This window comes from Kogia breviceps, chromosome 3 (genome assembly GCF_026419965.1).
Source record: "Kogia breviceps isolate mKogBre1 chromosome 3, mKogBre1 haplotype 1, whole genome shotgun sequence".
NCBI lineage: Eukaryota > Metazoa > Chordata > Mammalia > Artiodactyla > Physeteridae > Kogia > Kogia breviceps.
The window spans coordinates 183,500,980-183,514,260 of NC_081312.1; the positions used below are offsets into that span (position 1 = coordinate 183,500,980).

The 13,281-nt window shown below is 37.6% G+C and overlaps 1 protein-coding gene across 1 annotated transcript in view; it reads right to left on the bottom strand.

Moving 5' to 3' along the window:
• Nucleotides 1-13,281, bottom strand: part of CUBN (cubilin) — a 269,145-nt gene that overhangs the window by 234,813 nt on the left and 21,051 nt on the right. Inside the window, exons 14-17 of the mRNA XM_059059248.2 lie at nucleotides 10,978-11,212; nucleotides 6,989-7,170; nucleotides 4,973-5,135; nucleotides 3,731-3,918 (exon numbers count right to left, since the gene is read on the bottom strand). Coding sequence (XP_058915231.1) covers nucleotides 3,731-3,918; nucleotides 4,973-5,135; nucleotides 6,989-7,170; nucleotides 10,978-11,212 — 768 coding nt within the window. The remainder of the gene's footprint in view (nucleotides 1-3,730; nucleotides 3,919-4,972; nucleotides 5,136-6,988; nucleotides 7,171-10,977; nucleotides 11,213-13,281) is intronic.

The following is a 13,281-nucleotide window of genomic DNA, read 5'->3' on the forward strand; positions in this document are numbered from 1 at the left end:
CAGGTCCAGGAAGCACAGAGAGTATCAAACAAGATGAAACCAAAGAGGTATAAACCAAGACACACTGTAATTAAAATGGAAAAAAAATTAAATATAAAGAGAGAATATTAAAAGTAGCAAGAAAAAAGCAACTAGTTACATACATAGGAACTCCCATGAGACTATAAGCTGACTTTTCAGCAGAAACTTTTCAAGCCAGAAGGGAGAGTAACAGTATCTTCAAAGCAATGAAAGGAAAATACATACAACCAAGAATACTCTATCTGGCAAGACTATTATTCAGATTTGAAGGAGAGATAGAGTTTTACAGACAAGCAAAAGCTAAAAGTGTTCAGCACCACTAAACCAGCTTTATAAGAAATGTTAAAGGGTATTCCACGTAAACAGAAATGAAAAGAAATCTGGGGTAGCAATACTTAGATAAGACAAAATAGACTTTAAAACAAAGCTGTAACAAGAGACAAAGAAAGACATTACATGATAAAGGAATCAACCTGACAAGAAGATATAACAATTACAAGTATATATGCACCCAACATAGGCACACCTAATACATAAAGTAAATATTAACAAACATAAAGGGAGAAATTGACAGTAACAATAAAAGTAGGGGACTTTAACACCCACTTATGTCAATGGACAGATTATCCAGATAAAAGATCAATAAGAAAACATTGGCCTTGCATGACACATTAGACCAGAGAGATTATATAAAATATTCCAACCAAAAGCTGCAGGATACACATTTTTCCAAGCGTACATGGAACATTCTCTAGGACAGATCACATGCTAGGCCACAAAAAAAAGTCTCAGTAAATTTAATGATATTGAAATCATATCAGGTAACTTTTCTGACCACAAGAGTATAAGATTAGAAATCAACTACAGGGGGAAAAAAGAAAAACCTTGCAAAAAAAATACAAACATCCACATCTTTGAGGCTAAAAAATATGCTACTAAGCAACCAATGGGTCACTGAACAAATCAAGAGGAAATACCTGGAGACAAATGAAAATGGAAACACAGTGATCCAAAACGTAGGACACAAAGCAAAAGCAGTTCTAAGGGAGAAGTTCATAGCGATAAAGCTTACCTCAGGAAATAAGAAAAATTTCAAATAAACAAGCTAACTGTACACCTAAGGGAACTAGAAAAAGAAGAACAAACAAATCCCAAAGTTAGTAGAAGGAAGAAATAAGTCATAAAGATCAGGGCATAAATAAATGAAATTAAGACTAAAACACATAGATCTCCTGAAGACAATATTAGCAAACCAAATTCAACAATACATTAAAAGGATCATACACCATGATCAACTGCGATTTATCCCAGGGTTGCAATGATGGTTCAATATCTGAAAAGTAATTGATGTGATATATCACATTAACAAATTTAAGAATAAAAACTATATGATCATCTCAATAGATGCAGAAAAGGTTTTAACAAAATTCAACACCCATTTATGATAAAACTTTCAACAAAGTAGCTATAGAGGGAATATTCCTCAACATAATAAAAGTCATATATGACAAACCTACAGTCAACATCATACTCAACAGTGAAAAGCTGAGGTCATTTCCTCTAAGATCAGAAATGAGACAAAGATGTTCACTCTCTCCACTTTTATGCCACCTAATATTGGAAGTCCTAGCCACAGCAATCAGATAAGAAAAAGAAATAAAAGGAATCCAAATTGGAAAGGAAGCAGTAAAACTGCTACTGTTTACAGATGACATGATACTACTTATAGAAAGTACTAGACACCACCAAAAAACTCTAGAACTAATAACTGAATTCAGTAAATTTGCAGGATACAAAATTAATATATAGGAATCAGTTGCATTTCTATACATTAACAATGAACTATCAGAAAGAGAAATTAAGGAAACAATCCCATTTACAATTGCATCAAGAAGAATAAAATATCTAGGAATAAATCTGACTAAAGAAGTAAAAGACATACTCTGAAAACTATAAGATATTGATGAAAGAAACTGAAGATGACAAAAACAAATGGAAAGATATCTGTGCTCATGAATTGGAAGAATTAATATTGTTAAGATGACCATACTACCCAAGACAATCTACAGATTCAATACAATCCCTATCAAAATACCAATGGCATTTTTAATAGAACTAAAACAAATAATTCTAAAATTTGTACGGAAACACAAAACACCATGAATAGTCAAAATAATCTTGAGAAAGAAGAACAAAACTAGGTGTATCACACTCCATGGATTCAAATTACACTACAAAGCTATAGTAATCAAAACAGTGTGGTACTGGCACAAAATCAGACAAGAGAGTCCAGAAATAAAACCATACTTATATTGGTCAACTAATCTATGACAAAGGAGGCAAGGCAATGGAGAAAAGACAGTGTCTTCAATAAGTGGTGCTGGGAAAACTGGCCAGCTACATGTTAAAGAATGAAATTAGAACATTCCCTAACACCATACACAAAAATAGACTCAAAATCCTGGTGCATAGTAAGTACTCTCTAAGTGTGAGCTATTTTTACTATTCTCAAAGTAGAAAAACAGACGTTGGAAATTTAGTTTTTATTTACATAAAAATATCTAAAATTGCTTCATAATGAAAAACTTCAATGTACTTTATGAGAGACTTTAGAAAACATAAACTGAATGAATATACACATTTACTTTATCATCTGAGTTTAAAACTTCTGGATTAAAAATATATATTATTGTGGTACCATGGTCAATGCACTTCTCCATTATTGAGCTAGGTTCAGATCTTATGCTAAAATTCTATGTTTCCTCTCTCTACATGTGAAGGAGGGAAGAGGGCAAGAGGTTACATGGGTTTTTCCTGGAAAAATGAATTGGTCTAACTTAACATGAGCAAACAAAATTGTCAATGCCTCTGAGTTTATACAAAATGACTGCACCCAACAAAAAGTATTTTGTTTCTCTTGCTCAACACTTTAATTTGTGGCTTGACCAATAGTTAAACAAATGAAATACCAGGGGAGGCAGACAAAAACTGCCTTTTTGTCTCAGTATTCTTCTTTACAACCATTACACACATTTAAATTAAAGTTTTCTGTGGGAGAGCAAGCAGAACTGATGAAGGAAAAAAATCCCTAAACTCTAAAACAAGGGTTATTCAATGCTTTAACTTAACCCTCTGCCAATGATGAGCTAGCTCACCTGGGCAAATCCTTTTACTTCTGTGGGGTGAGTTCCCTCACATATATAACTGTCCTGGACAATCTCTGAAATCTGTATCCTATTAATAAATGCTATTAGTCTTACTCATTTGTATTCACCTTAGTTATTAGGGCCTATTATTAGGACTCAGTTTAATAGCTTGTAATTTAGCATTATTATGAGCTTCTAGCCTCAGCTTTCATTTTTGTCCTTTGTTATTCTATTACCAATCTCCTGTTTCACCATCTGTAGATCTATTTTTGGCAAATTCTTTCATATTCTCTAGAACAGGTGTTCTGACTCTAGTCTGCATCAGAATCAATGGGGCAGGGAGGAGGAGGGGAGGATCTGTTAAAACACAGATTGCTGAGTCTGTGCCCTAGAGGTCTGACTCAGTAGGTCTGGGAGAGGATACAGAATTACACTGCCTACATCCAGAGCATCCAGGTGATCTGGATGCTGCAGACCTAGCAATCATTTGAAGGCCTCTGCTCTACAGAATATGAAAAATGTTGATAAACATCATCTGAGGGCCACTAAGTAGCAAAAGTTACCTCAATGTAACTCTGAGAACAGCCGCTCTGGCCTTCCAGCTCCACGTGGGTGAAGTTGACTTGGACTTGCTCTCCCAGCGGCTGCCTTATGGTATAGATGCACTGTCTGTTGTGTGTGAAAGGTCCAGACAAGTCAGCAGAGAGAAGACCCTCTGGGTCTGTGTAGTTCCCTCCACACTGCAGACCCACTGAAGAGAGCACAGAAGAGAAGGGAAAGGTCACGTGGATGGCCGTTCCTCCAGCTCCCAGGCATGAGATACAATTTTTAAAAATTATACACACACACACCGTCACACACCCACTCTATTCACCCTCTACGAAAGGCTTATGCCTCGTTACAAGCGTTTTCAGCTTGATACGTATTTGTGGGACGTCCACGTAGTGCCTAAAGTAATAGCTGTAGAAATGTGTGATCTAACTACCAATCTGACATCCTTTTCAACAAATTGCTTTTTAAATGCATTTATGCTCTCCATCATTCCAGAGAGATCTGAGGCAGTTTATAAAATACATGTAACAAAATAAAATATATGACTAGAAAAATGAATCAGATTAAAGGAATAATGAATACAGAATAGCAAGGTGCACTCAGGGGAAATTTGATATGCAGAGAAAACAGGTATGACTACACAAATTACAGAAGGTCGGCTGCAGATTCACCCTGAAGCCAAAATAAATGGAGAAAGAAGACTAGTGGAAAGATGTTATTGTTATTTTTCCTGATATTGAGGCTTATAAAGTGTTTTTCCTGTGAATTCTCATCAGGGCACACAGTGATGCATGTTGAGAACAAAACCCGCTACAGCCCTAAAATAAAACTCACAGAGCATTTCATTGTTTTTTGTTCGTTTGTTGGTTTATTTTAAGGTATCAATGCAAGTTAAAGGCATGATAGTTATAAAATCTGACACATCTCAAGATAGATTGCGTTTCTCTCCTATCTCTCGCAACAAAACACTGAATAACCCCTAGGGAACTGATGTCTGAATTATTTAAGTTTAGGGACCTCACACATATCTACCATAATGCGGACCCCAGAATTTAGGGACCAAGGGAGATTATAGCATTAATAATAGAACTCTGGGAAGAAAAAGAAAAAAGTTTGGAACAATGAGAGACGTATTTATAAATACACATTATCAGTGTAAGTCGTCTGCAGCCTCACATTAAAATACAAGGCAGCTATACGCATAGCACTGTCCTTCATATTCATATTAAGCTCCCAGTTACCAAGTTACTTACAAGGTGATGTTAAGTAGGTGATATGAAACCCTTGGTCATTAATCTGGCTGTCGGAATGGAAATGAATCCTGGCAAAGGGACCTGTAGTCTGGAGTGGTGGGACAGACAGAGTGGTGCAGTATTTCCCAAGAACCGGGTCCTGAGGCAAAGGACCATCTCGAATCTAAAACAAGAGAAGGGATCATCAAGTTCAAAGTGGTCAGATTTTAACAAACCCAGTCGTTTTGTACAGTAACGTCAGAAAACCCATCTGTACAAGTGACGACCTCCTGTCACCTATGTATCTATCGCATGCTTGGGGTTCAGGAAAGGGAAATCTCCTCCCACCCATCCCTGATGCCTTCGGTCCTCTCTGAATTGTAACTCTGAGGCTGGATGTACACTTTGAATTTTTCTCGCTGTTTCCTTTCCTAGGTTCCCCCTGCCCTGCCCCAGATGTTTGTTTTGGGATGATACATTCCGAATGATCTAGAAGAAGAAATGAATACAGGCAAAGAAAACAGAAGAAGGAATGACAGCAACATCGCTGTGCACAGCTTGGTCTAAATACGCAGGATGCTCAGAAGTGGAACAGGAAGTCAAGTCAGATCAGATACAACAAGAAAACAGCTTTATGAATTTAAAAAGCGCAACTTTCATAGTAATTAAGTACTGCAATAATGACGATGTGACCTTAGAAAACCTTGTTAATTGTTGGGTTTTAATCTCTTAAATAATTGTGCCAACCACTCTATGAGTCTATTGTAACTGCAAATTCTGTACTGCATAGAACACCAAGGTACCAATGAACTAATAATATTTTAATATGGCCAATTCTGTCCACTCAAATTAATGGTTCTATTGGAAGCAGAGTTATAGGGCAGCGTGACTTTATTCCTGTAGTTAAACTAGCTCCTTGAGCTATTCTTGAGAGATGAGAGGCATTTCAATATTATTGGAATGATTGGTTCTTTCCATTATACATATCCAGGAATTAATATGTAGGAATGAAAAAATATGCCTCTAATTTTAATTTGATAGAATATACTGAAATTAATTTCAAGAAAATTCACTTCAATGTGAACATTTAAAGGATTATCTTCCTGATATTTTCCCGAGAGAGGAAGATTTTCCATTCCCAAAGGTTTCAAATCCATTACACCTGTTAAATTACTAATGACTTTAACTTGTGGAGATTTCTGTTTGACAGCCATACCCTTCCATCCTTTGTGAATAATCCCATAGCACTCCATTTTTCTCTAACAGACCTGGGTGTGCGTATTGTCTTTTATCACTACTGCAAGGGGTACTGAGATTTATGATGATAAACAAGACAAGAACAACATACGAACTCCATCTTCTCAATGATATTTTCAGTCTGCAAATGGGAGAGCAGCATTTTTGATAGACCTACATGCTTATGGCATTTGAATATAACAGTCTTTTTTCCTCTTCCACATTTTAATCTTTTACTAACGATAAACTGGGGGGGGGGGCAGAGGGTGACTCCTCTCTTCCCAGTGACGATTATCAATACAGCCCGGGAGGCACACCCTTTAGCAATCCGTCTCAACACAATTGCTATTAAGTCGCTTTTCTTCGTGGAACACTACAGACAACTTGTGAAACACCTTGTCCGTTTACGACAGACAACGGGAGGTCTGAGTCTGCTTTGGAGAAGACAGCCATTCCTGGGTGTTGAGTTCATAAATCCTGCTCTTCCCATGGTAGGAGACTGGGTTTCCAGGAAATGACAGGGGAAGGCAGGGCAGTCTGCTTCCCAGATTTAAATGGAACCCAGAAGAAGCAACAAGCTGGACGGTTAAGAATAAGGAGTTAGCGGGAATTTCCCGGCAGTCCAGTGGTTAGAACTCTGCGCTTTCACTGCCGAGGGAATAGGGAGTTGGCATAGGCTGCCTCTTGGAGAATAGATCTAACTCTTGCTAATAAACTGTGGTCATCCAAGGGCAGCGCCAATCGTAGCTCCCTGAGTTCTAATCACATCATGATAAATTCTATCTAAATACAATTGTTTACCTCAAGATAATCTTTGCCGCAATCATCATGGTGCTCCAGGCTCAAGGTCCCAAAGGTAAATGTTATCAGGAGACCAGGGCTAGTTATCACTTTCCAGACACAATCTCTTCCTGGGGGATACTTTCCAGGATATCCCGGAGACTTAAGGGAACCATAAGTTCCAGTCAGCATACCTCCACACTCTGAAATAAGAGGAAAAAATAACTTCACATTTGCATACAAGTTATAATTCACATAGAATTATCATAGCCTTTACTGTAAGAAGAAAAGCTTCGTTTAAATAACTACGTGCAGTTTTGGACACTCTCATAAGTTAAGCGAGACTTTCTACTTTGCAGTTTGATACAGTTATAAATCCAGGAGTCCCGACTGAGACATAAATCCATCACCCATGCGTCGGGCTCCGTGCTGATTAACCATCTCATGGTGACATGATTTAAAATGCAGTGCTGAACTGTCTGAAAGATGAATAATGGGTGACAGATTTATTTTTTCGCTTTGAAGGAGATTCATTTCTGTACATTAACTCTCGTTTTTATATTGAAGAAGAGCTGATTTACAATGTTGTGTTAGTTTCAGGTATACAGCAAAGTGATTCAGAATATATGAATACATATTCTCTTTCAGATTCTTTTCCATTGTAAATTATTACAAGATACTGCGTATAGTTCCCTGTGCTCTACAGTAAATCCTTGTTGTTTATCGGTCTTATATACAGTGGTGTGTACCTGTTAATCCCAAACTCCCAATTTATCTCTCCCCTACCCCGTTGTATATTAACTCTTAAAAAGTTCTGGAACTTCTTTCAGCCCCTATGCCTTTCAACAAACCACATAATTGTATACATTAGAAGAGTTAAGTGTGACATAAGGTTCATTTGAGAAGGTTTCTTAACACTGTGATCTAGTTATACCATTCATTTTATAAATGGAGAAATTCAAATGTCTATGGGTGGTTGAGCCACTTTCCCGGGAATGGGGCGAGGGGAGGATGGGGCCAGGCCTTCTGACACCCACTGCACCACCACCCGCCAACCCCCTAAAGCTGCATATCATCCAGGGCGGCTACTGTATGCTACTGTAAAATAGGAAAAACAGAAATCTAGACATACTAGACTGCAGTAAATATACATTAGAAAAAAAATAAAATGAAGTGACATTTTAGATGTGCAGTTATAATATTTACATAGCTATGCAGGTTATTCAAAACAAGTTTTGCTACCAAGGAGAAAAGTAAAACAAATTTAGTTACATGATTCTCACTATTCCTAATGAGAAAACATCTCAGCTGCTCAGAGGAAGAAAAGGGTTTTTAAACTTAGTACTTAAAAAAATTATCATATGGGTAAAAAAATGAAAATACCATAAGCAAAGTAAAGTGTTAATGGCAAACTGGGAAAAATGTAGTATATAATACAAAGAGTTAATATCTCTAAAATAGGAAGAGCTTCTAAAAAGAAGAGCTATAAACAAAGAGTTCACCGCAAAATGAAAAGTACCTCCTGATGTAATTATTTTTGCAAAAACAAAACAAAACTAAACTAAACTAAATATGATCAAACTCTCTCTGTGTGCATTTCTCAAATTGCAGTGCAGGGCAGCGGGGCCCAAACAGCAGCAATACTCTTGCTGGGTGAAAGAAACGGAACTCAGAATTCGGGGCTACTAAAGTGGCTGGAATTTTGGAGCAGGGTATTATAGAGAAAGCAGCTGCATGAAAGTAGCACCCAAAACAATGTACACGAGTGTCCTCTGGTCCCTTAGCTGAATGCTAAGCTGTGCACACACAGGGGAAGACTGCATACTGACAGAAACTAGGAGACAAAGCCAAAACCTTTGTGTGTAATTTGAGTTCCAGGAGAGGAGGGAGGAAGAAACGACAGAAGCAGAGAAGCAAATCACATGATCATCTGCAAAAGACTTAGAAAAAGTATTTAACGTTTCAACATCCATTCATAATAAAAATTCTTGGCAAGCTAGGAATAAAAGGTGTGATGGTTTAAAAATGTTCATAAATTCTTTGGCACTTTTCCCATTGAGAGATGGGATCTACGTCTCTTCCTCTTGAATCTGGGTTGGCTGATGACTGCTTCAACAAAATATTTTTCTTTTTGTTTTTTGGCCGCACTGCACAGCTTGCGGGATCTTAGTTCCCCGACCAGGGATCGAAACAACGCCCTCAGCAGTGAAAGCGTGGACTCTTAGCCACTGGACCGCCAGGTAATTCCCGTGACTGCTTCAACCAATTAAAAATATGGCAGAAATAACACAATATGACCGCTAAGGATAGGTCAATGAAAGCTATGCAGCCCCTGCATGGTTCTGTTGTAATGTTTGCTCTGAGAGAAGCCAATTGCCATGAAAGAAGCTCCACTACTCTAAGACCACCATAGGAGAGGGGCTACATGTAGGCACTCAAGTCAACAGCCTGGCTGACTTCTCATCCAGAGGCCAGCCTCAGTTGTTAGCCCTATGAGTGAGTCATCTTGGATTTCCAGCCTCATTGAGCCTTTAGACGACTACAGCCCCAGCCAATATCTCACTGTAACTGCTTAAGAGATCAAGCGATAATTGTCGTGCTGGGACCCTTCCAAATTCCTGGTCCACGAGATCAGAAACATAAGAAGATGATGAATGCTCTACAACACTAAATTTGTGGGTAATTTGTTACCCAGCAATAACAATTCAGAGTGAACTTCCTTAATGTCATAAAAGTTCTTTACCAAAACTTCCGGCTAAAACATTATATTTAAAGGTGAAATATTGAACATTTCCCCATGAGGTTGGGAACAAGACAATGATACCCACTCCATCACTTTTATTCAGCATTATATTAGATGTCCTAGCCAAGAAAATAAATAAGTCAAGGAAGAGGAATAACAGTTAACAAAGATTGGCAAGGAAGTTGGAAAACAGATAACATATTCGCAGGAAACATGACTGTGTATATAGAGAATTCCAAAAGACTCTACCAAAGAGAATGATTAGAATTGATGAATGAATTTAGCAATATTGCTGGATTCAAAACAAAATATTTTAAAATATTTATACATAGAGTACTTCTGTATATTAACAAAAAATGAAAAATAAAATTTTAGGAAAATAATATCATTGAACATAGCATAAAACATCAAATAGCTAGAGAAAATATTAAGAAAAGCAGTGGAATGCTTAAGCACTGAAATCTATAAACCATCGCTAAATTAGAAGAGAACTAAGTAAATACAGACAGTCTATGCTTATGGATTGTCAGGGTCAACATTTTTAAGAGGTCATTTCTTCCCAAATTGATTATAGATTCAATACAATGCCAACAAAATCCCAGTAGATTGTTGGGGGAAGTTAACAGGTTGATTCTAAAATGTATATGGAAATGTAAAGGATCTAGCTTATTTTAAAAGAACAAAGTTAGAGGTTTTACACTACCAGATTTCAAGCATCGGTATGAAGCCAACGTGGCACAGGATAGATAAATAAGCCAACAGAAAAGATGAGAAATTCCAGAAAGAGATCCACGGATTTATTGATGGGTGAACCGGAGGTTCAGTGTGTGGTTCTCTCTACTTTTTTATATGCTTTAAAAAGTCATAGTAGAAAAGTTTAAAAAAGATCACCCAAGCCCAAATAACAACAGAAGGAACAAATCATCACGTGACATTAAGATAAAAAATACTAAGTGAAGGAGGAGACAAGGTCCCCAACGCCCCACAGTACCTACTAGCAGGGGCTATAAAGGTGCTGTTCACTAGTCTCACAGGGGATGCTTAAAGACGCATGTTTTTAAAACTCTTTCGATTCATCTAAACTGTATTATCTCTGAACACAAAATGAAAGTCCAGTTCAGTTTAGATTTACTGGATTTTAAAATAATTATAAAAATCATATATCATTAGCTCTCAAAACAGCTAATGTATCCAAAAATCTAATACTGATCAAGAAAATTTAATAACCTCAAGAATTTGCTTTATTTCTCTCCATGTTTACACTTACCTGGTGGCTGTGTTTCCCATCGTACTGTAAAGCCTCTCTCGTTTCTTAAATGTTCAGAATAGAAATGAAAATAGAGGGTGTTGTCACTACTGAGGAGTTCGTGATGGGGGATGGAGCCACAGAACCTTCCAAGCTGAAATGCCACAGAGGAATCCCCGTCGTGAATCTGAAGAAACTCGTGTGGACAATTGTTCACTGCTTCTAATTGGAAAAAAGCGAAAGTGATCCGCAGCACCTAAAAATATAAAGGTCACAAGAGACTATTTTTCATTTCTATGTTAATTCTAAAGTATTTTTCCTACTAGTTGGAAGCATCTATATGGAGTCCCTTTCAAGAGACGGATCAATAATTTCCTAAGTATTCACAAATACATATGACAATTCTATATATTAAATGACTTGTGTTAAATATTGCTTAGGGCTTCCCTGGTGGCGCAGTGGTTGAGAGTCCGCCTGCCGATGCAGGGGATACGGGTTCGTGCCCCGGTCCTGGGAGGATCCCACAGGTCGCGGAGCATGTCCGGAGCCTGTGCTCGCGGCAGGAGAGGCCACAACTGTGAGAGGCCCGCGTACCGCAAAAAAAAAAAAAAATTACTTAGACCTAACTTCAGCTAATATCAAAAATATTAATGAAATAGATTTTTAACAGCTTTATTGAGGTATAACTGATATAGAAAGAACGGCACATATTTAATGTGTACAGTTTGAGAAGTCTGTACATATGTAAACACCTGTGACACCATCACCACAGTCAATGTGATAGACGTAGCCAACACCTTCCAGTTTCCTCTCTCTCTCTCTCTCTCTCGGGGGTAAGAACACAACATGAGATCTATCCTCTTACATCTTGAAGCACACAAGGCTGTATTGTTGCCTCGAGGCACTACGGTGCACAGCAGATCTCTAGAACTTACTCACTTACTGTAACTGAAACTTTATACCCATTGAGTTGTTATTCAATGGGTTAATGAAATAGATTTCAGTAAACTGTCAACTTCATTAAACAAAGGCACTCCAAATGTATAGCTAACAGTGCTTCCAAATCAGTAAAATATAACATTTAAACATCTACCTTGAATTAAATTTAACTGACTAATAACCTGTAGCGTGTAGCATACCCACAGTTCATCAGTGACCCCCAGAGATGCTGATCCCTCAGGGGTCTCTGAACCTCTCAACCGATGCCCAGCCTGGATGGACGGCCTCGGGTGTAGACAGCAGACATGGTGTAGGCAAGTGTAAAGTGTGCTAGTCTTTGGTGGTTGGATGTCATTGAGAGATGAGTAACACCAAGAGCAGACATCATGGGAAAGGTACCATGAAAAGTTCTGAGTACGCAAGTAGGTGAGGATAAACATATAAATGTGTCTTCAGGTTAAAATAGTAGAATGTGCAGACTTAAACATAGTAATGTAATTAATGAAACATAAAAGATTTTGTGCTGACAACCTCATTTAAAACAGCCAAACTACCAAAAGGAGACTGTTGAATCTACTTTATGATCTAAAACCACAACAGCATTCAGCTCATGAAAAAGAGTATCGGGATATTTTTGAAATTCTGTGCTAGGGTATTCTTAAGATTTGTTACTCAACATTACATCATTTTTGTCCCTGAAGCAATTTCAGTGAAAATCAAATAAATGTTTATGAACTGAACCACCCTTATTTCAATATTATATAAACTGTGATGGGGATAAGAAGATATAAAAATCACAATAATCAGGAAAAACAGCATGAAGTGTTTTACAGATTCACAATAAATGCATTAAAATTTTTTCACAAAATGATTTTTTCTTGAACGAAAGATGTTTTCAATGTCAGGAAACAGAATTCATGAAAACTAAATGGAAGGAAGGAAATTCACGTAACATACCCACTGGGAGACTGATTTTGGATTTTATTCTATTGTGGGGTCACCAGGCCCCAAAGAATCCTTGCTCCTCAAGGGAAAAAATATTTCGGACCTTGTACAATGACCTCTGTAACATTAGCTTGCTGGGAAAAATTAACAGGATTTCAAGGGAAAGCCTTAGCTGTTCCGACACACAACTTTATTTTAATGAGCCCATGTGTTGGTTGAGAAATAAATATTTGGAAAAGTCTGAGTAATTAATGTTGCGCATAAAAGCACTAAAATCCTTGGGCTCAGATCTTAATCTGAAGAGTGTTTGCACAGCAGTTCCATCACTGGAGTCGAATGGCCTGGGTTCAAGTCCCTGAAGGCCACTTACAGACCACGCGCCCACCAGCTGACAGATTTCTCAGCTGCTCAAGGGTAAAATGAGGATAAGAATTCTTATCT